The sequence below is a fragment of the Fragaria vesca genome, linkage group LG5 (assembly GCF_000184155.1).
Source record: "Fragaria vesca subsp. vesca linkage group LG5, FraVesHawaii_1.0, whole genome shotgun sequence".
Classification (NCBI taxonomy): domain Eukaryota; kingdom Viridiplantae; phylum Streptophyta; class Magnoliopsida; order Rosales; family Rosaceae; genus Fragaria; species Fragaria vesca.
The window spans coordinates 25,546,968-25,568,003 of NC_020495.1; the positions used below are offsets into that span (position 1 = coordinate 25,546,968).

The window sequence follows — 21,036 nt, forward strand, 5'->3', positions numbered from 1 at the left end:
AGGGGAAAGGAAAAAGCTCAATTGATCAAAGATTATGATGACCAAAAGGTCAAGCATGAATGTTTCAAAAAATCATATAAATGCATATCAAAGCAAAATCAAACTACATCTAAGAATTGAAAAAATAGTCTCAAAACTATATATAAAAAAATGGATATAACAACTAGAAAACATATAACCTTCAAAATTCCAACAATGACTCAACTTTCAATCGAATCAGGTCTAAGACCCACAACAATCTAGTGTACATTTCATCGAATTGAAAAGAAAGAGAGGAATTGATAGAATTTAAAAGGGATATTTTCCCTAGACAGCCCACAACAATCTGGTCAAGGCTTGGTTCAAAATCAAGCCCAACAAAAGAGATAGAAGCAATGGGCCAAACGGCAAAAGCCCAGCCCACATGGTACCCACCTCTTTGCCAAATCCGACCGAACCTGCCTAATCTAGAACCGCTAGAGCCGCCATGCCGTTAAATCAATCTAGCGGTCTCCTGTGCCATGCTATCATGATTCCTCGGCCTTGTTGTGCCACTAGAGACAAGCAACCGTTGCCGCCCCTCTTTAGAGCTGGGACTCGCTATCTTGAGAGCAAGATCCGCTTCTCAGGGTAATCAATATCGACGTCGTCGACTCATATCCAAGGCTCAGACCTCTTCCCCTGTCGATGCCAAACTCGCGTCACCCGCCCACGCTCGCCGTAAGAAGATGTGCATTGTCACTTGTCTCCACTGAAGAGAGTAGCCGCCGTGCAAAAAACCGAGGAGTCTTCGTGCTCAGCAACAAATCACCACCACCGAACGCCTCACCAGGAGAGACGAGGTGTCGTTGAGAGAGCCCGCAGTCGGTTCTCATCGCCGTCTTACACCAAACCCTAGGTTTTGTACCCTCAACTCCGCCTTTGGTGGAGCAACTTTTTATGAGAATTAGAAAAAAAGGATTGATGTGCTAGCTGTTATATATCATTCAAAGAAAGCACACATATATCTTTAATGATATATTATCGTTAGTTGATTTCATCTACTATGTATAGCAACCAACTATGGATTTGATTCATCGAGTTTTAGTCTAACGTACTTCAAATTTGTCATCTTGTAATGATCTTAATTAGTTTTGTTTGTTATTACGATCGTCACGATGATATTATAATTTGATGATTTGATTTCATCTATATATAGTCTCGCAGTCTCTCAAATTTTGGATTCGATCAAATCAATATTTTTATGTCGTTTTCAGTAAACTTATAGAATATCTTACAATGAAATCAAATTAGAACACAACGTGATTGATGAATGACGCTTCCCTCTACTCTGCTTGTCTCATACTCATACCGTTGTTATCGATGTATGCTACTCAAGTGAGAACACAACTCTAACAACCCTACTTGTCTCTTCATATCTGACTAATTAACCTCATCCACTAATCGTGATTAGAGAAAGAAGCAAAAGAAAACCATGAGTGCATGACCCTGGTTGTGCTCGTCAATGGGGTTACACAAAAATCAGATTTCAATGGCGGATTGATTCTAGAAAGTCCCAAATACCATTAGAAAAGTAGACCTTGTTATGCTACCTAAAGACAATCCCACCATTTTAGATCCACACAAGCATTCAGACTTGTACGGCCCTCCGGCGCGTGCTTCCCACCACCCAATCATTTCCCTAACCAGCGCAGCGAATGGTTTGCCGCCACGTACGGCAGTCCCCGCTTCAACGTTCGTCGTTCAATCGCCAACCAGCTCTGACAAACCACCACCAACAACCAACGCCCCTCTCCGCAGAGTCAACGGGTCAAAACGCAAAAGTCGCACTCACACCAAACCATGGTGTATCTCACATACACCAGAGTAAACTCTCTCCCCCATCCAACGGTCCAGCTGCAATATCACGGGTCCAACGGCCAATGAATAACCTTCCCGCCATCAAGAGGCAAGGAGCGAGAAGCGGTTTTGGGAACTTGGGGGTGGGACCCACGTGGGAAAAGCGCTTTCACGGGAACAAAAGCACTTTTTGGGCTTTTGTAAGAAGCTGATGTTTAATTCGGACAATTTCATAGTAGTTCACTAAAAAAACGCTTAGTTTATTCGGCTTTTTCTGGCCTTGACTTTTCTGCTTCTCTCTGCGTCTCTTTTTCTTATATTAAATTTCTCTTCTTCTCCATGAAAAACGAAGAGAGCTATAGCTAGCTGCTTCAATTTCCACCATCACCGTTTCAGCTTTCTTTAACTGAAAAAAAAAAGAGTCATCCCATTTCATATTCATTCCATAACTTAATGCCCATTTACTCATTTCGCCCATAACTTTTTTTTTACATAAATTTTATCACAAAGATCATAGCTTGATTGCTTTCTGAGCTTTTGTTGATGAAAGGAAGAAGGTGAAGTGTTTTCCAGAGGAGGGTTCTTCATTTTGTTTGTGATCAAATGAGTAAGAAGAAGAGAGGGTTGAAGGTTGAGGATTTTGTGGAGTTCTTCAACTATGTGTTGGAAGAGAAGCCATTTGTTCCTGTTTTGATTCCTCTGGTTTTGCTTCTTTGGGCTATTGAGAGATGGGTCTTCTCCTTCTCCAACTGGGTCCCACTTGCGGCGGCTGTTTGGGCAACTGTTCAGGTTGGTCTTGAGCTTATGTTTCCATATTTGTAGGTGAATCTCAGGTCAATGTGACATTTGGTTGATTTTTTTGGAGTATGAGATGTTTCAAATTTTGTTTATATTTGGTAGAGTGAGATGAAATTGTAGTTTGTTTGTGTTTTGTGGAGGTGGGAATCTGATTGCCCTCTTTTCAAGTTTTCCTTTTATGGATGATTTGGTGGTTAGTTTATTTTTAGTTATAATTTATCTTTGGTTGAGATTGTTTAATACTGATTTGAGTTCAATTTAAGTATGTACTATTTTTAGCAAATCGCAAATCAGAACTTTGAGTTGTTACCACTCTACTTCACTGAAAATAAGCTGTCACTTGTTCTTTCTGCAGTATGGGAACTATCAGCGTCGAATCATAGTTGAAGATTTGAACAAGAAGTGGAAGAGAGTGATACTTAACACCTCGGTGTGTTGTTCGGTCTCATTTATTCCTATTTTATTGTATATAATCTGTACTTGTTGATGCTGAATGTTCTGTTTGTGATCCTTTTGGTTGTGTAGCCCATAACGCCATTGGAGCCCTGCGAGTGGCTGAATAAGCTGTTGATGGAAGTATGGCCCAACTATATTAACCCAAAGCTTTCATTGAGGTTTTCATCGATTGTTGAGGTGAGAATAATCTTATATTGTTGCTTTTCGGTAGTGTCAATTTATACTACGCTGCATTTTATTTACTTAGTTACATTTGCATCTTATGGAACCGATATTTTTGAAAGACGCTCCTAGAGAAATGTGCCACTTGTGTTTCATGATCATGACATCCTTCCATCAGCTTTTTATACAAATCAAGGAAAAGTCTATCATTTCAGAAAACTCATTAGTTGCTAGACTTTGAGTTTCTTTTGCATTCACTTACTGCATGCTTATAATGCTGGAAGATGTTGTGGTCATTATTATTATCATTTTCCACTTTTGGTAGGATGTCTCAATTTGTACATTGTACAATCAAAGCAAAAGTTTCTATCCAGTTAATTAGTTTAAGTGTTGTTTGCAGAAACGGCTGAAGCACAGAAAATCAAGGCTTATAGTAAGTGATCTATTCCTCTACTTACCTTTTTCAGTTTGAAGTTTAACCTTAGAGTTGGTTTTCACTCTAGTGATATATTAATGAGTGTACTAAAGAGTAACCATTTTGTCATGTAGGAAAGAATTGAATTGCAAGAGTTTTCACTGGGTTCAAGCCCTCCAAGCTTGGGCCTTCATGGGACACGTTGGTCAACATCAGGTGATCAGGTTTGGTTTCTATTTTACTTGTAGTTCTCAAACTTTTTTTGTAGTTTTTTTTTCTTGAATTATATTGCTATAGCTTAGAATTGAGGTTTATATTAGGTGGTAGAGATGTTTCTGTTTGTTGACTTTAAATTATTACTTCATCAATGTTTCATATTCTCTTCTCAGAGCTTAGATTTGAAGAATGTATTTCTGTTTGCTTTTTTACAGCGAATCATGCGCTTGGGTTTTGACTGGGACACAACTGATATGAGTATTTTGTTGCTTGCCAAGCTTGCCAAACCATTTATGGGGACTGCACGGATTGTTATAAATAGCCTTCACATCAAGGGAGATGTATGTTAAGCAGCTTCATCTCATACTTTTTTCTCGTACAGTACATCTCAAACTGATTTTACATCTGAAATTATATATACACAGACATAGAACTTAGCTTGCTTTTCCTTCTCTGAGTCATGGCTATCATATTGGAAAGCATTGATTGTTGTGCATCACTCTGAAGCAGTTTAAGCCTTTAAGGTTTATTTTATTTGGTGAGTTCTTCATCCGGTATATTGCATTTTGCAGCTTCTCCTGATGCCAGTTTTGAATGGGAGATCGATTTTGTACTCATTTCTGTCAGTTCCTGATGTGAGGATAGGAGTTGCATTTGGTAGTGGTGGAAGCCAATCACTACCTGCTACAGAGCTTCCTGGCGTTTCTTCTTGGCTGGTTTGGCTCTCAAGCATGATAACTTTTTTGTACTGAATGTCTTCAAAGTCTCTTACTTTTACAAATAATAGTTTTTTTTTTTCTCTCTCATAGGTTAAAATTCTTACTGACACCTTGGTTAAGACAATGGTTGAACCTCGCCGCCGTTGTTACTCTATGCCAGCAGTAAGTCTGAGGAAAAAGGCGGTAGGAGGTATTATATATGTGACAGTCGTTTCAGCCAGTAAACTTTCTAGGAATGGCTTGAGATTAAGCCCATCCAGAAGGCAATTTGATAGAACTTCAGAAGAGCATTTTGTTGATAGAGATCTGCAGACGTTTGTGGAGGTTGAGCTTGGGCAGTTAACGAGAAGAACAGATTTGAAGTTTGGCTCAAATCCTAGATGGAATTCAAAATTTAATATGGTGTTACATGAAGAAGCCGGTACTCTTCGATTTAATCTTTATGAATGCACACCAAACAATGTGAAGTACGACTATCTGGCGAGTTGTGAAGTTAAGGTACTATTATTACCGTGCTTAATTTAATTCTGAAAATACAGTGATAGACTGATAAATGTAACCTTATCATATCACCATGTTGAGTGTCAACTGAGTTTAATTGTTGTTTCCTTGTAGGTGAAGTATGTTGAGGATGATTCTACCATTTTTTGGGCGATAGGACCTGACTCTGGTGTAATAGCCAAACATGCTGCATTCTGTGGAAATGAAGTTGAAATAATTGTTCCATTTGAGGGGGTACACTCTGGAGAGGTAACAATTTTAAGTTTTATGCCTGGTTCTCTATTTTTTTACTTGCTTTCTTCCAAACGAGATTTATCAATGTATTTTTGCTCCATACATCATGCAGTTGACGGTGAAGCTCGTCCTTAAAGAATGGCAATTTTCTGATGGTTCACACGTCTTGGACAACTTTATCTCACAAAATTCGCTTTTTGGGTCATCAAATTTTCTGCCAAGAACCGGAAGGAAAGTTAACATAACTGTTGTGGAAGGAAAGGATCTTATTGCAAAAGACAGATCTGGAAAGTGTGCTCCATATGTTAAATTGCAGTATGGAAAGGTAGACATTTTGCTTCCCTTCGTTTGTATGTACTTGCAGAAAACTGTAAATGTTATTCATATTTTGGCACATTCTTTTCAGATTCTCCAAAGAACAAGGACTGCTCATGCTTTGAGTCCTCTTTGGAATCAGAAGTTTGAATTCGATGAGATAGGTGGAGGTGAATTACTGATGGTAAAATGCTACAGTGAAGATACCTTCGGTGATGACAGCATTGGTAGTGCACGAGTTAATTTGGAGGGACTGGTCGAGGGATCAGTCAGGGATGTTTGGGTCCCTCTAGAAAAAGTGAATTCTGGAGAACTCAGGCTTCAAATAGAAGCAGTCAGAGCTGAAGGCTCTGATGGATCAAGGGTGTGTTATTATAAAAATTAAGTGAATGATTATACAAGTATCAACTTATTAGTTCTGATATCTGTGTTGGTTACTAAATCTTTCTGCCTTTTCACCTCTTTGGTATGTTCAGGGTTCGACTATGCATTCAAATAATGGATGGCTTGAACTTGTTCTCCTTGAAGCAAAAGACCTTATTGCTGCTGATATCAGAGGGACAAGCGATCCATACGTGAGGGTTCAGTATGGAAACTTGAAGAAAAGAACAAAGGTAAGTATTAATGTTCCACATCATTGTCATGAGATGGTAGATGCCTTTTCACTGCCGCTTACCCTATGATTTTTTTTTTTCATGTTTCTGAAACACTATAATGGTTGGTTTCCATGGATCAAGTTGACAAGTTCTGCAATGACTTGCCTTGCAGGTTATGTTTAAAACACTGAATCCCCACTGGAATCAGACCTTGGAATTCCCTGATGATGGAAGCCCCTTAGAGTTGCATGTAAAAGACCACAATGCTTTATTACCAACATCAAGCATTGGTGATTGTGTTGTTGAATATCAGAGACTGCCTCCTAACCAGATGTCAGATAAGTGGATACCCCTTCAAGGTGTGAAGAGGGGAGAGATCCATATTCGGATCACAAGAAAAGTCCCAGACTTAGAGAAAAAATCAAGCTTGGAGTCTAATCCGTCCATAAACAGAGCACACAGAATCTCTTGCGAGGTAAATGAGACTTGTGACTTGCTCATCTTAGCGCTTGTGCAAAAAATGTTTCAAACAATCTCAACCCCATTCTAACTCTCGAGTTTGTTCAGATGAAACAAACGATGATGAAGTTTCAGAGTCTAATTGAGGATGGGAATCTTGAAGGACTGTCTACAGCTATGTCTGAGTTAGAAAGCCTCGAAGATACGCAAGAAGAGTACATGGTTCAGCTTGAGACTGAGCAAGCACTTCTTCTTAACAAGATAAAGGAGCTTGGTCAGGAAATGTTCGATTCGTCTCCTTCCCTGAGCAGAAGATCTTCTGGAGTCTAAGCCCTTTTCAATTTTGAGTTTTATCTATAATGGGTTTGTTTTGGGTGTTTATATATGACATGAAAACCTTTACAGGTATAGAGTATGTACATTTGAGTCCTATACAGTTCAGGTCACCATCTTGCTGCATAACTGTATATGGGTCATAGATGCCTGATCAACTTTCTGCAGCAAATGTAGTCCTTTAATTAGATTCTTAGCTTTTTGAGAAATCAAGTGCTACTTAGAGTAATCTGTATGTTCTGAAATCTGGTTGTTATGGGTCATGTACTCGATTGACAGTTAACACTAGATTTTAATTTGCTTAAATCGCTCTATCAAGAATTCTAGTATTTATCCATAGCAGCCCCAACAAGAACAAGAACTTCGAAGTAACCAAATATAATGAAGAGCTTAAAGTATTAACATTACAGCCAAAAGACCAAAATTAATGAACGTCAGTTCAAAGTATAGCTGTTCTAGCCCCGTAAATGCAGTGACCTACACCTAATCACTGCTAAAGAAATTATGCTAATCACTGACTAAAGAAATTATGCTAAATCACCACAGCTAACATTTCAATGTGATATATTATTTATTTGTATTGATGCATTTTTATTTTTGGATATAAGGCTTTCGGTCAGTGACGTAGCTAGAAACTCAATTTAGAAGAGTCATGACTTAAGTGGCTATTAAGGTAAGACAAAATATTGATAACCTAGTTGCTTCATATAAAATCTTTTAATAGTTGACTCATACCTAACTATATAAATTACCTCATTATATTGATTCATTAGAGAAGCATCAATTATGAATTCCTGTTTCATTTGTATTTATAGAAACTAAGAAGGAATTTATCAAACACTACAACTAGAAAAAAAGTAAGAAAAGGAAGTAATGTTATTTGTTAGAACTTAATTAGGAGGGTCATTTCTATATATAAAATTTAGCTAATCAACCAAAGATTATATACCCTTCTCGCCCCCCTCTTCCTACACCCATGTTTTCGGTCCATAGACTAACGAGCTATTGGTTTCCTATTACTTTCTAGTTTGATCGAGTTAGAGACATATGCTCTTTGTTATTAATATTGTTCGGTCTTGCACTTGCAGGCTGTGTAATTAGGTTTGCCCTTGATTAATGAATTATTTATTTCTCTCCCAAAATAAAAGAAAAACCTTTCGATGTGATCACAGTAACTTCATTAATAAACGAAGATTACATCGGGTTCGGTACCTTCAGCGATCAGTTCATTCCATCGTGTTCAGATGCTATTTTGAGTTTGTACACCAGAGTATCAAAATACTGCAAAGTGCAAACAAAATCCATGGTGGGCCTTATGCTACATGTGTGTTTCCTAAGCTTCTTACTCTTCTCCAGAGACCGTCCTACTTCAAAACTAGGAAACTTGGTCATGGTTTTCTAGTTTGTTCCATAAGTAAAATGCTCTCCTTATGACTGGCTCAGCAGAAAACCCTTCCGCATATGCACTAATGGCAGTCAAGAGACTCGTGAATTTCTCTCCATCATCCTCAGGTTTCGTAAATGCCAGATCGTTTGTATTGAATGGTACCATGTAGAATGGAAGATCACAACGTAATAGTGCCAAGTTCTTGCTCAAAAGAGCCTGATCAGCACCTGCTACCAAGGCCTTTCTGATTCGTTCCTCCTCAACTTGATCCACATTCTCCAATAAATTCTCCAACGAACCAAATTTAGTTATGAGTTGCAGAGCATGAACGTTCCCAATTCCATCAACTCCTGGAATGTTATCACATTTGTCACCAACAAGTGACATCACATCAACAAATTGAGAGGGTTGCAAGGTTCCATATTTTTTAGCAAAGTCCTCCATTCCAAATGAAACCATCTCAAAGCCACGGGGAGCAATACGTAGAAGACGCAAGGAAGGAGATAAGATCTGAAAAAAGTCTTTGTCTGGGGAGACAACCCGTACCTTGTAACCATTATCCACACTCCTAACAGCCAATGTTCCAATCACATCATCAGCTTCCACACCTGGAACCTCAATCACTGTGATGGACATAGATTTGAGGGATGCTTTCAAGTATTGAAGTCCCTGAACAATGGTATCTGGTGTAGGGGGGCGATTGCTCTTGTATGCGGGGTACAAAGTATGACGAAAGTTCATGCCTTTTCCTCTAAAACTCTCTTTGGATGAAACACCAGTTTGAACAAATGAACCTCCATCGTGGTCAAACACCACCGCCACATGGGAAGGGACAAACTTTAACACATCAATTATAAGAGAAAGCGCCGTAAATATGGTCAGCACCCAATCTCCATTTCCATCAGCATGTGTCAGGTGGCCATGGTGTAACTTGGCGAGAAGCTTGTAATATGATCTGTAAATGATGGATGTGCCATCAATGAGCATTACTCTACCATTTGAAGGGTTAGTATTTACTGTTTTCTCTTCAAGCTTTCCTGAATCAATCAGCAAATCTCCATTGGCATGAACAAGTACCGGTAATGCTGAGTGAACACTAGTGGATAGATTACAATATCCCTTTGCGGATTTTACAGGAGGAAAATGGAGGGAAGTGAGATTCTTGGGAGTGCGCAAGTGGTGGCCAAGCCTCTGAGCTGCTGCTGGGCGAAAGAAGTAGAAGCATCTGGAAAGGGACTGAAAGTGTAGCAGAGAAGAGAAATTCATAGCACCATGCCACAATCACCTGCTCCTCAATGTCCAAGAACAGCACCACCTATCGCCTGCACGCTTCAACTTGCCACCAAATTAGATAAAAACTCGACACTCGAGTGCTTCAAAATAGGAGAATCAATTTCTAAATTAGATGGACCAAAACACAAAATAGTAAATACCATCATATCAAGCTGATTCATATAGCACTAAGTCTTCAACTTTATAATTTAATCACAGGACAAAGCTACCACATGACAGTACAATTTCAGTTGGTTCTAGTTTAAAAGCTATACAATCTCATTGCGTCATTCTGTCAAAGCATGTCGATGAAATTACCCATTTTGACAAAGAAAATACAAACTAAAAAGAAAAAATATTCGAACTTTGTCTGGTACTGAGAATTTCAGATGAAACTCACATATAAAATCACTCAAATCGGAGCCATTAGCAATTACAAGGAATTGTAAATGAGACTATTAACAAAGAACAACTGGGTTTGAACCCAGAAAGTTTACTTTTGTGCCAAACAAGCCTCTGGGGTCTGAGAATGAGTGAGAGACTGTCTGGTTCTGAAATTGCGATAGAAAACGAACCGAAAGAAAAAAAAAAATTAAGAGACCAAATTATCGGTGTAACTATCAGTATCAAATCAACAGATTCGACTAAAAACCAAAGAAGCAAATGAGAGAGTGAGACGGTGGTTTACCAGTGTGGCTCAACAGCTGACGGTGGCGCTGCTCGACACTCCAAAATGGTTTTGCAGAAGAGCGCTCTTAACATTTTCTAATATTTGACGATAAAATTACAATTTACACAATAGGGCTCCAACTAATGAAAATTACAAGCATACCCGTTCAAATTTTTCATATACACATACTACTGATAAAATTATCCAACATGTCACCGTTCACTGACAGCGTTGCTGAACAGTTAATATTTTCATATTTTACAAAAAGTAGGCGGCTCAGTGATTTGTGTTGGTAAAAATTTAGATGTAAAACCTCTATACTCCTCTATACTCATATTTGAATTTAGCTAATGAAAATTAAATCTCAATTAATTTTTTGTTGTTAAGAAGACATATAGTGACATTATCCTTTAATACGGATTAGTCTTCAAATTTAAAGATTCTCATCGAAATTCGAAACTGTGTGAGAGACAAACTTGGCATGATCCTTTAATACGGGTAGTCTCCGAACCTAATTTTATTTTTGTCGAAACTCGATAAAAAAAAAAAACATTTATATTTACAGTATAGAGTGCTCCAACTACTGAATTTTACAAACGCGCCCCGTTTAAATTTTCCTATTTATACACGACGGAAAAAATTATCCAAAAATTTCCCGAGAAATATCTTATCTCTATGCAAACAGACAGTCTTCCCCGACCTCCCCGCCCCTCTCTCTATCTCTGAGCTCCGAGCAATCACACTCAAAACAATGCCCCTGAAATTCAAACACCTCCGCCACCAACCACTATAACCTTCTTATTCCAAACCTCAGCTCATTCCAACCACACAAAATGGCCTTCGCAACCGCCAAAATCTCCGAAATGCCACTCCGAAACTCACTCCCGCTCACCTCTCACTCCCCTTCCTCACTCCACCTCCTCTTAAAACCCTCATTTCGCATCCTCAAGCCCTTCTCCGCTCTCCGAACCACCGAGCACGGCGGCAACCCCAACGCTAGGCACAAGTCCAAGCCCTCCTCCTCCTCCTCCACGGCGCCTTGGCTCAACAAGTGGCCGTCTCGCGGTCAAGCTCCGGCGGAGCCGCCACGTCAGAAATTCAGCGACAGAGTCAAGGAGTCCGACGGCCGTGAGAAGCCGAGTAGTAATGCGGCTAGGTACGTCGACAAGGACAAAGGCCAGAGCGCGATAGAGAGGATCGTGTTCCGGTTGCGGAACCTAGGGCTAGGCGATGACGAGGAGGAGGAGGAAAGCGGTGACGGTGTTGAATTGGATTCAATGCCGGCGGCGAGCGGGGCGGAGAAGCTCGGCGATTTGCTGCAGCGGGAGTGGGTGCGGCCGGATTATATACTCGCGGAGGAGAAGGGAGACGACGACGTGGCGCTGCCGTGGGAGAAGGAGGAGGAGGAGTTGAGTGAAGATGAGGAGGTGAAGGGGATGAGGAAAGCTCGGAGGTCGAAGGCGCCGAGCTTGGCTGAGCTGACGATTGAGGATGAGGAGCTGAGGCGGTTGAGGAGGCTGGGGATGGTCTTGAGGGAGAGGATCAGTGTGCCGAAAGCCGGGATTACGCAGGCTGTGCTGGAGAAGATTCATGATAAGTGGAGGAAGGAGGAGCTGGTGAGGCTCAAGTTTCATGAGGTTCTGGCTCATGATATGAAGACTGCTCATGAGATCGTTGAGGTTCGTTAAGTTCTTGAAATTTTCGTATACGTTTTGCATTTCTGAATGTAATTCTTGCTGAATACAAGTTAGGAGATTACGTCTTGTTTTCTTAGTAATGAACTGGTAGTTTATGAATCTGCATATATCGAAAGGACTAGTTTGGTTAGTGATGAACTAGTACAACGAGTTGTTGCCATACCTGATCCATTTCTGAGGGCTTCATGGTCAAATGTAGTAGAAATGAGGAGTATTTTCCTAGCTGATTGATACTAATTATGGTGTGTGTGAAGTTACTCTTGTTTTCGCATAAGAAACCTAGTACACTCTTCTGATCCATCGTCCTTTTCATTTTGTTTAAGTTGACTGAGTTTAGTAAGCAAAATAAACTGCAGTTGGACTTTGTTATTTAGGCTTCAATTTTGCTCTTGGCTACTAAAAGACAAATTCGTGTTGCTTATGCAGATGTGGTCTAAGTTCTGAGATTTGTGTGTATGTGTTTTGTGGTTCATGTGCATTTGCCAAACTCTCATGCTTACTGTTTTCTATTTCCTTTTGTAATGTAACTGACTGCCTTTAGTGATGGTCAGCGTCGAACAGGAGGTTTAGTTTTATGGAGATCAGGAAGTGTCATGGTTGTGTATCGCGGGAGTAATTACAAAGGCCCTTCTAAATCTGAACCCGCTGGTAGGGGAGGAGATGCTCTTTTCATCCCAGATGTTTCATCAGCTGAAACTTCGGTAACGAGAGGTGGCAACGATGCGACTTCAGCTCCAGATAAGACTGAGCAAGCTGTGAAAATTCCAGAACCTCTTCCAAAAAAGATGACTGATGAAGAAGCTGAATTCAACAGCCTATTGGATGAATTAGGTCCTCGTTTTGTTGAGTATTGGGGTACAGGAATACTTCCTGTTGATGCTGATTTACTTCCTAAAACAATTCCGGGTTACAAAACACCTTTCAGGCTTCTTCCTACTGGGATGCGATCACGGCTGACTAATGCAGAGATGACTAATTTACGGAAGCTTGCTAAATCGATTCCATGTCATTTTGCCCTTGGTAAATTCTCCTTCTGTTCTCTCTCTCTCTCTCTTCTTTTTGGTTTTTCGTTTTTTAACTCTAGTTTGGCATGTCAACACATGGTGACACTTCATTCTTGATGTCTTGATGAAGGGAGAAATAGAAACCATCAAGGGTTAGCTTCTGCTATACTTAAGGTTTGGGAGAAAAGCTCTGTGGCGAAGATTGCTGTCAAACGAGGTATCCAGAATACAAACAACAAAATAATGGCCGAGGAGCTGAAGGTTCATCCTACATTATTTGTTCATTACTTTTGGTACTTTTTTCCCAATTTTATGCTGCATTTTAGTTCTCAGAAAAAAAATATGCATTTTAGTTTATTTTGTTGAGTCAAAACTCACCACTTGAAAAACATTGTAATGTTCAGAGAAACATTACGGTACTAGAAGTCAGGGTTATCTTTTTATGTGAAATGGTAGTTGTTCCAGTAATGGTTCTCTTCAGAAACAAAACAAAACAAAACCAAAAAAAAAAATTAGTTTCAATAACGTAGTGTCTTCTACAAGAACATTATTGAATTATAAGTCAAGGTGGCTCAGCATTCTTTGAGATTTTCAGGTTGGGATGGTTGTAAGCTTTTGTTTGGAATCCATTAGGTCACCCCCAAACTTATGACTGCGGCTCGGATTATAGATTTATAGATACTTTAGTTGTGTGGCATCCAGCCCTTGTAGTGTTGTTCATTTTATGATGGTTACTTCTGTGGCATGCAGTGTTCTTAAGAGCTTTTCGTTTGGGCATCAAAATGACCCTGATTTCCTTACAGATCCACAGAAATGAATGAATTAATGATTTAGATGTTATGTTTGGTATAATTACCTGTTTGCCTCGTTGTTGTTCAACATATCTACTTATCTTGATGCTATAACTTTCTCGAGCTTAATCTGCAAAATAAACTTTGCTTTTCTCACAATGCAAATGAGAACCATAGCCACTCTAAGGGAACGTATCACACTCTTTCGGTAATGATTATTGGCAAGCTTGTAGATAGGTACTTTTATGAATCTCTGGCAAACTAAAGCGATCATTATAGGTTTTTCTTTTTTTCCAATTTTTTTTTTCATTTTTAAAAATCTTTTCAGCTTTTCATTTTTTACGTGGTTGTTTGTGCAAGATAAACTTCAACAGGTAATAATATTAAATTAAAAATCCTTTCAGCTTTTCATTTTTTACCTGGTTGTTTGTGCAAGATAAACTTCAACAGGTAATAATATTAAATTTATTCTATACTGCAGGCATTAACAGGTGGTGTTTTACTACTTCGAAACAAGTATTACATTGTCATTTACCGTGGGAAGGACTTTGTCCCAACAACTGTAGCTACTGCTCTGGCTGAAAGACAGGAACTAACAAAACAGGTTCAAGATGTTGAAGAGATAGTGCGTATCAAACCAATAGATGCAGCTGCTTCAAGCACAGAGGAAGGACAGGCACTTGCAGGAACTTTGGCAGAGTTCTACGAGGCCCAAGCCCGGTGGGGAAGAGAAATATCTGCTGAAGAACGTAAAAAGATGATTGAAGAAGATTCAAAAGCTAAGATGGCCAGGCGTGCAAAACGAATTGAGCATAAGTTAGGCGTTGTAAGTATCCTTCCTTTAGTGTTTACCGCTCCCCTATGCCATTTCTCTTTCCCTCTCTGCTTCTCTTAGTTGGTCTCTTTCTATTCTGCCAACATTACGTCAAATAAACGTGAAAGAACATCATATTTGCTATGAAATAGTTATGCAGCTAATCATGTGAGAATCACAGTGGCCTTACCTCATGTAGGGTGACTACACAAGATGAGGATTAAATAGTTGTAATGTTATTATTATTATTATTTTACACTTGATGATATGCAAGACAATAACGTGCTCAAGCAGGGAAATATTTCTGGACATGAATTTATAGTATCCTGACATAATAGAGACAAAACAAAAAGTATATTACATAATTTTTGTTTGAATTTAGGAAGATTTATAGTTATCACCAGAAAAGGGCCTGTTCTGCATTAAAGGTATGCATGCTTAGTAATACTTTGCTTCTAGTTGCTGGATGGATTGTAGTGGTTGAAAGTAGTCAACCAAAAAAAAAAGGTGGTCAACCTGGACATCTTCTAAATATTTATATGAGAGAAGATGGTGGTGATATAGTCTCTTAATATTTTCCTCTTGTGTATCCAGTGTTGATAGACAAACTTTAGGAGATAGGCTTTGTACATCCTATGTAATGTTTTCTTATCCAAAAGACATCATTAATAGCCCTTACTTACGACTTGGGTATGACTAATATGTTTATATACACATCTGTCTCTGACGTTGTTTAAAAATCTGAATTCGCTAACAGGCCCAAGCTAAAAAGCTTAGAGCAGAGAGTCTCCTGAACAAGATAGAATCAGCAATGCTTCCTGCCGGTCCTGATTACGATCAGGAAACCATCACTGATGAGGAACGCGTTATGTTTCGCAGGGTTGGCTTAAGAATGAAAGCATACTTGCCTCTTGGTGAGTGATCATTTATATTTTTGGAGTCAAGATAGAACTTTGAACTGAAACACTGATGGTCTTTATTTCATAATGTACCAGGCATACGTGGTGTTTTTGATGGTGTCATCGAAAACATGCATTTGCACTGGAAGCACAGGGAACTAGTTAAATTAATATCCAAACAGAAGACGCTTGCTTTCGTTGAAGATTCAGCTAGGTTGTTGGAATATGAGAGTGGTGGCATACTGGTGGCTATAGAAAGAGTTCCCAAAGGATACGCTCTTATATACTATCGCGGAAAGAATTATCAACGTCCCATTACCTTGAGGCCAAGGAACCTTTTAACTAAGGCGAAGGCATTGAAACGTTCGGTGGCCATGCAACGCCATGAGGTTTCAGTTTTTTACTCTTTCCCAGTTTCTCTGTTGAATCTGATATTTCTCTTTGATATGTTCTTCACCTCACCCATAAATATTATATGTATCCATGTAGGCTCTCAGTCAGCACATAGAGGAATTGGAGAGGACCATAGAGCAAATGAGATCTGAAATTGTAAGTTATAGCTTATAATTTGCTATGCTTCTACTACCCTCATATGCAGTCATGTGTATGTTCCTATACAATACTTGATGTTGTGTTAATTAATAATGGCATTGTTTAGGCTACTTTGGTTGATCAAATCAGCAACAATTGGTTGAGAAGATAATTTGGACAGCCAGACTATATTACTCTTGCTGAATTCATAAGTTATTCGCATCGTAGTTCAGCACTTGTTACAAACAAGATGTTTACAATGTGATAAGTTGTTGAGTAGTAAACTAGCAATGGAATTTACATTACCAAATGATCGTAAATCATGAGGATCATGGATTGGTCTCAGTTACCTACATTCCTGAAAGTTTTGTCTTGTCTACCATTTACTCCCATCAGTTGCTTGTGCACTTAGGCCAATCAATTGGCACGTGTCATAAAATTTCTAGGTTCTGTATGTCTCAACATGTATACTTTGTTAACGCTATCGGTGACCACTGACCACAATTGGTTTAACCTCCTCCGCTTTGATAATATGATCCAAGCATTTGTGGACCTTCCCTGGACAACATTATTATTGGTTTATAAAGAACTCGTATAGTTGGAATGTTCCCAGTAATATGAATGAACAAATTTCATTGCTGTTTCCAAAAATGTACAGTCAGTATTTTTCAATAGCATCATGTCATTTTGCATTGGTGTTTACCCTTGTGTTTGACCATAGCTTTTTGATCAGGGTATTTCTGAAGATGTAGACAATGAGAGAACTTGGGGCTCAAGAGATCCCCATCAGAGTGGTCATGACTCAGAATTTAACCAAGTGAGATACTGTTTCTTATTTATTTATTATCAAGTTTTGATGATGCTACGACCAGATATTGTCTTAGTTAATGTGATCAACAAAATAACGAAAGTTGCGCTTAGATGGGGTCGGAGATTGAAATCTTAGCATGCTCCTCTGGGACAGTTTCTGCTTCTGTTAACACATTCCTTTTTGGACCTTCTATAAGTTAAGAGCCTGTGAATGTACTTATATGCAGCAAGAGGGACTAAGTGTTTGGTTGTTCTTGTTTGCAGAGTGAGGATGAAGATTCTGACATGGAGTCAGATGGTAGTTACAATGATGAAGGCTCAGATTGGGAAGATGAAGATTGAAATCCACAAAATAAAGGAAAGATCAGTTTTGACAAGAATTCGTGACAACGTTGAATACTGAAGGTTTCTGCGAACGAGTGTTGGCTTCTGCTTAGACTCTGGCATGGATACAATGAGACTTCCTCAAAGAGGACTCGACGTTTACAGAGAAACAGTGAACACGAAACAGAATATCATCAATTGAAGCTGAAGAGCGCGCCACATACCTCACCAACAGATGTAATCAGTATCTCTTGTATAAGAAGGCGTCCGCTGTTGTAGTCAGTCAGCCCACTGTTGTATATTTAGGTGACATTGTATTTATTCTTGTAAAACTTTCCTGATTTGTGTATACAGTGGACTTAAATTTAACTCCGAAGTCCCTACTCTTGCGCAGTATAACTGGATGAATTATAATTCAGAAATCTGTTTATGACCAGAATCTTAAATATAATGGAAATACAAGTCATAAAATTCCAAGCAAGAAAACTTCGGCAAATGATTGCCATCATATTTCCATAAACTACAATTTGAAACTGTTTAATATTGTCTCGAATAACTCTTGCATAAACTTCTGCTGTTCTGCATACAATGGCCAATTGATTAGAACATAACTATGTGATCAATGGGGAACATTTTCCTTTCGCAACTATGGATAGATACTGTGTGCTTCAATCACCAAGGATAAAACACTGAAATCTCTGGTCAGAGAGTGCAAATCAAAGCTCAAGGCTGTTCCGCTTCCCTTCTGGAAACTCATAATTTCATCAGCTTATTGGCGCATTATCTGCTGTAGCTGAAGCACTTGCTTTTTCTGTTCTGGAGGCAAAAGATTAATTTGTTCTGGGGTAAGAATCATCACTTGTTGAAGCAGCGCCTTCTCCTCCTCAGGGGACAACTGCACAATGAGCAGAAAAATAAATTGGTCATGGGAAAACTCAGACATAAAAGCACCAGCTGATATGAACAGTTGTAGCTATTTTACCGATGTGCCGCGAGCAGGCTGGCTCCCAGGCATTTGACCAGGAACTAACGAGGGTGGTCCTGAGAGCTGTGGCACTGACGAACTTTCCGGCGGGCCAGACATCCAAGTTCCTCTATCTGCTTGCATAGAAGTTCCAACTTGATGGCTGTACTCCGAACCCAAATGCATACCTCCTCCCTGAAAGAAAAAACAAAGAAAAAAGCATCAGGTATGCTTCACCCATGAAAACCCAACCGGTAGTTCATTCGGGGAAACTTAAGTAAGCGTGAAAGAGAGAAAGGGACATGAACCCAACTTTGGTTGTATATATAAACAGGATGCAATCTACTTCGAGCATGATTTTAATGATATCAAGAATTTGATATGAATCATATGATATCACATTCCTCAGATAAAACAAACTTTCTTTCAGATACCAACTAATACACAATGATCACATCCATTCAGATAAATCAAACTTTCTGTTTGATATAGAAAGAATACCTGATACATGGACTGAGGTGGTGGGTGATTTGGAAGTGGTGGCTGTCCCAGGGGAAATGAAGGCCCAACACTAGTGGGGGGTTTTGTACCTGACTGAGAAGATCATTGATGAAGACGATTAGTCCAAGATTCTTATATTGACACATTTTATAGAAACTAGTGAGACTACAGAATTCAGCTTACATGAAACATGGATTGTGAAGGATGTTGGTATCCCGAATTGGGCCCCATTTGTGGTGGATACTGATGATGGAAGTTAGACATTGAAGGTCTCGGTTGTGGTGGCAATGGTGGTTGCAGGGGCATATGATGACCTCCACTTGTCTGTAATGGCTGTTGCAGCTGGTTGTAAGAAGACATTTGGGGTTGATGAAGTTGAGGTGGCTGTGAAGAATGATGAGGGTGTGCTGGAGGATTAGGAAGTTGAGACGACTGTGGTAGAGATGCCGGGGTCATTTGCGGATTCAGATGTCCCTTAGGCTGCTGCTGGGTCTGAAGAGGATATGAAGACATGGGCTGAGACTGAAGATTAAATGCAGGAGGAGCAGCCGATGAGCTAGGCATTGTAGGTTGGTTTTGGTATTGCTTTCTTGCAGGAGCTTGCATCTGGGATGGACCTGGTTGGTCCTGAACACCAAGGCCTGGCAATGAGGGAGCCACCTGAGTGTTAGACTGCTGAGTAGGTTGTACCAACTGCTGCGAATGCTGCGACATCACTGGCTGAATGTTGGGCATCTACAAACAACCTCAATTTAGACATATAAACAAAACACAACCCGTTATAAACATCTTCTACAAATACAGGAAAGCATACCGATTGCGGTGGCCGGACCATCCCAAGCATAATTTGCGCCTGGTGAAAGAATACAATTAATATCAGCACTTGACAACCAAATGGTATACATTCATCAAAAGCCGCTTCACTTATGAAACCCGTTAGAGAGCATTAATCAGTAATGCCATTGAACTCAATGTCCACACAGCAATCCAGAACATAGAAAATTGAAGGTTGTTTCCTACTAAAGTTAGCAACTTTCTGAACAAAATCACACAAAATCATCTCAATTTTGCAGAAAAACAAAAAAATAGCCAAAAACTAAACCCTATATGCTCAAAATAGTCTCAAAACTAAAAATTGATATATTCAAACAGAAAGGGGGAAAAGTAAAACCCTAGAAATTGAGAAACCTGGAAAAGCGCTTTGGTGAGAAGCGGATTCTGGATAAGGATCTGCCTTGCTTGCTGCTGGTTCTGTTCTATCAGACTCTGTATTTCACAAAACGAAGCAATTGAAACACCAACATTACTCCAATTGGGAATTTTCAATTTCGTGAAGCAAGATTAAGTAATAGAAGAAAATTCGAGAGAGGGTTATATACCTTCATTTGAGACATGATTTCGTAGAGCTGGTTCTTCGACATTCCGGCTATGTTCGCCGGTAGGCCGTCGCCGGCGATTTGCTTTCCCGCCATTGTTCACCGAGAGAGTGGTAGAGAGAGGCGGAGAGAGAGAGAGAGGGAGAGCGCGCTTATTGGAGTTCGGACTTCGGACCGTTCGGTTGTTTTTCATCGCTTTGTTGGGCCCTAGTTATAAGGGTGTTTCTCCTCTGAGCCCATGAAGGCGTATGTTCTTATTTTTGCACCCAAACTTTTTCTATTTCAATTTTGATCCATTTCGATAGCTTATTACATTTACATCTCGACATGCATTTCCTTTCTTAGTTTTCTTGTGTCCTCTCTTCTCTTTGTTTCCTAGCTCTGTTCTTCGATCTCCATTACCGAAGGGTTTGCATTAGTCAATAGATGGTTCCAGAAATCATGTAACCCCGTCAGTCAATATATTCACTGAAATTTAGGAAGGTAAAGCAACATTGCATTCAGATTTTTTGATCCATGATCTCTTTGTTATATAAATCTTAGGGGGGCGTTCTAATGAGGACCTTCTTGTTGAGGACTAGTTGATGACTTTTTCTTTTAATATATGGTTTATTACACCCACTCTTCAATCATATTTTTCAATTTCAACCGTTCAGTTTTTAGGTCTATATATATAAGTGGATCATTTATACAAATTTTCAGCCAAATTGATGATCGTTACGGAATCGACTAGATCATATCAATGAACGATCCTAATATGTTAAACAGGAGTCATTTATGTTTATAATCTGTAAATCACATTTATGAATGCCTTAACGATTTTCAATTTAGATGAAAATTTGTAGGAATGATCTACTCATATATATCTACAAACTAGACGGTCAAAATGTGAATATGCGATCGAAAAAAGGGTGAAACGAATAAGTCATTAACTAGTCCTCAACTTAGTGGTTCTCATTAAAACCCCTCCCATA

At 39.4% G+C, this 21,036-nt stretch overlaps 4 protein-coding genes across 4 annotated transcripts; 2 read left to right on the forward strand and 2 right to left on the reverse strand.

Moving 5' to 3' along the window:
• Positions 1–2,420: 2,420 nt before the first annotated feature.
• LOC101295049 (synaptotagmin-2-like) lies at positions 2,421–7,273 on the forward strand. Its single transcript, XM_004300471.1, has 14 exons — positions 2,421–2,607; positions 2,972–3,046; positions 3,142–3,249; positions 3,635–3,667; positions 3,784–3,873; positions 4,081–4,206; positions 4,438–4,581; positions 4,675–5,082; positions 5,200–5,334; positions 5,432–5,644; positions 5,726–5,998; positions 6,111–6,248; positions 6,403–6,705; positions 6,798–7,273. The coding sequence occupies exons 1-14, from the start codon at positions 2,422–2,424 to the stop codon at positions 7,017–7,019; spliced, it is 2,454 nt and encodes an 817-aa protein (XP_004300519.1). The 5' UTR covers position 2,421; the 3' UTR covers positions 7,020–7,273.
• A 912-nt stretch (positions 7,274–8,185) lies between these two features.
• Positions 8,186–10,426, reverse strand: LOC101295339 (DNA polymerase I, thermostable-like). The gene is made up of 2 exons (XM_004300472.1): positions 10,370–10,426; positions 8,186–9,731 (listed from the first exon to the last, which is right to left on the reverse strand). The coding sequence occupies exon 2, from the start codon at positions 9,673–9,675 to the stop codon at positions 8,398–8,400; it is 1,278 nt and encodes a 425-aa protein (XP_004300520.1). The 5' UTR covers positions 9,676–9,731; positions 10,370–10,426; the 3' UTR covers positions 8,186–8,397.
• A 591-nt stretch (positions 10,427–11,017) lies between these two features.
• On the forward strand, positions 11,018–17,700 carry LOC101295628 (chloroplastic group IIA intron splicing facilitator CRS1, chloroplastic-like). Its single transcript, XM_004300473.1, has 9 exons — positions 11,018–12,030; positions 12,600–13,068; positions 13,183–13,313; positions 14,325–14,669; positions 15,415–15,571; positions 15,653–15,945; positions 16,046–16,105; positions 16,821–16,904; positions 17,162–17,700. Exons 1-9 carry the CDS (start codon positions 11,185–11,187, stop codon positions 17,237–17,239), a joined length of 2,463 nt encoding a protein of 820 aa, XP_004300521.1. The 5' UTR covers positions 11,018–11,184; the 3' UTR covers positions 17,240–17,700.
• Positions 17,665–20,217, reverse strand: LOC101295917. Its single transcript, XM_004300474.1, has 7 exons — positions 20,066–20,217; positions 19,875–19,952; positions 19,501–19,539; positions 18,870–19,421; positions 18,687–18,779; positions 18,204–18,380; positions 17,665–18,116 (listed from the first exon to the last, which is right to left on the reverse strand). Exons 1-7 carry the CDS (start codon positions 20,156–20,158, stop codon positions 17,991–17,993), a joined length of 1,158 nt encoding a protein of 385 aa, XP_004300522.1. The 5' UTR covers positions 20,159–20,217; the 3' UTR covers positions 17,665–17,990.
• Positions 20,218–21,036: the final 819 nt, after the last annotated feature.

Excerpts from the sequence above, each read along its gene's own strand:
- LOC101295049 (XM_004300471.1), top strand. The coding sequence starts at position 2,422 with ATGAGTAAGAAGAAGAGAGGGTTGAAGGTTGAGGATTTTGTGGAGTTC. Across the intron at positions 3,250-3,634 it reads GGTTTTCATCGATTGTTGAG|AAACGGCTGAAGCACAGAAA; the intron begins GTGAGAATAATC and ends TGTTGTTTGCAG. Across the intron at positions 6,249-6,402 it reads ACTTGAAGAAAAGAACAAAG|GTTATGTTTAAAACACTGAA; the intron begins GTAAGTATTAAT and ends CTTGCCTTGCAG.
- LOC101295339 (XM_004300472.1), bottom strand. The coding sequence starts at position 9,675 with ATGAATTTCTCTTCTCTGCTACACTTTCAGTCCCTTTCCAGATGCTTC.
- LOC101295628 (XM_004300473.1), top strand. The coding sequence starts at position 11,185 with ATGGCCTTCGCAACCGCCAAAATCTCCGAAATGCCACTCCGAAACTCA. Across the intron at positions 12,031-12,599 it reads CTGCTCATGAGATCGTTGAG|CGTCGAACAGGAGGTTTAGT; the intron begins GTTCGTTAAGTT and ends AGTGATGGTCAG. Across the intron at positions 16,905-17,161 it reads ATGACTCAGAATTTAACCAA|AGTGAGGATGAAGATTCTGA; the intron begins GTGAGATACTGT and ends TCTTGTTTGCAG.
- LOC101295917 (XM_004300474.1), bottom strand. The coding sequence starts at position 20,158 with ATGGCGGGAAAGCAAATCGCCGGCGACGGCCTACCGGCGAACATAGCC. Across the intron at positions 19,953-20,065 it reads AAATCATGTCTCAAATGAAG|AGTCTGATAGAACAGAACCA; the intron begins GTATATAACCCT and ends TGTGAAATACAG. Across the intron at positions 19,422-19,500 it reads TGGTCCGGCCACCGCAATCG|ATGCCCAACATTCAGCCAGT; the intron begins GTATGCTTTCCT and ends GGTTGTTTGTAG.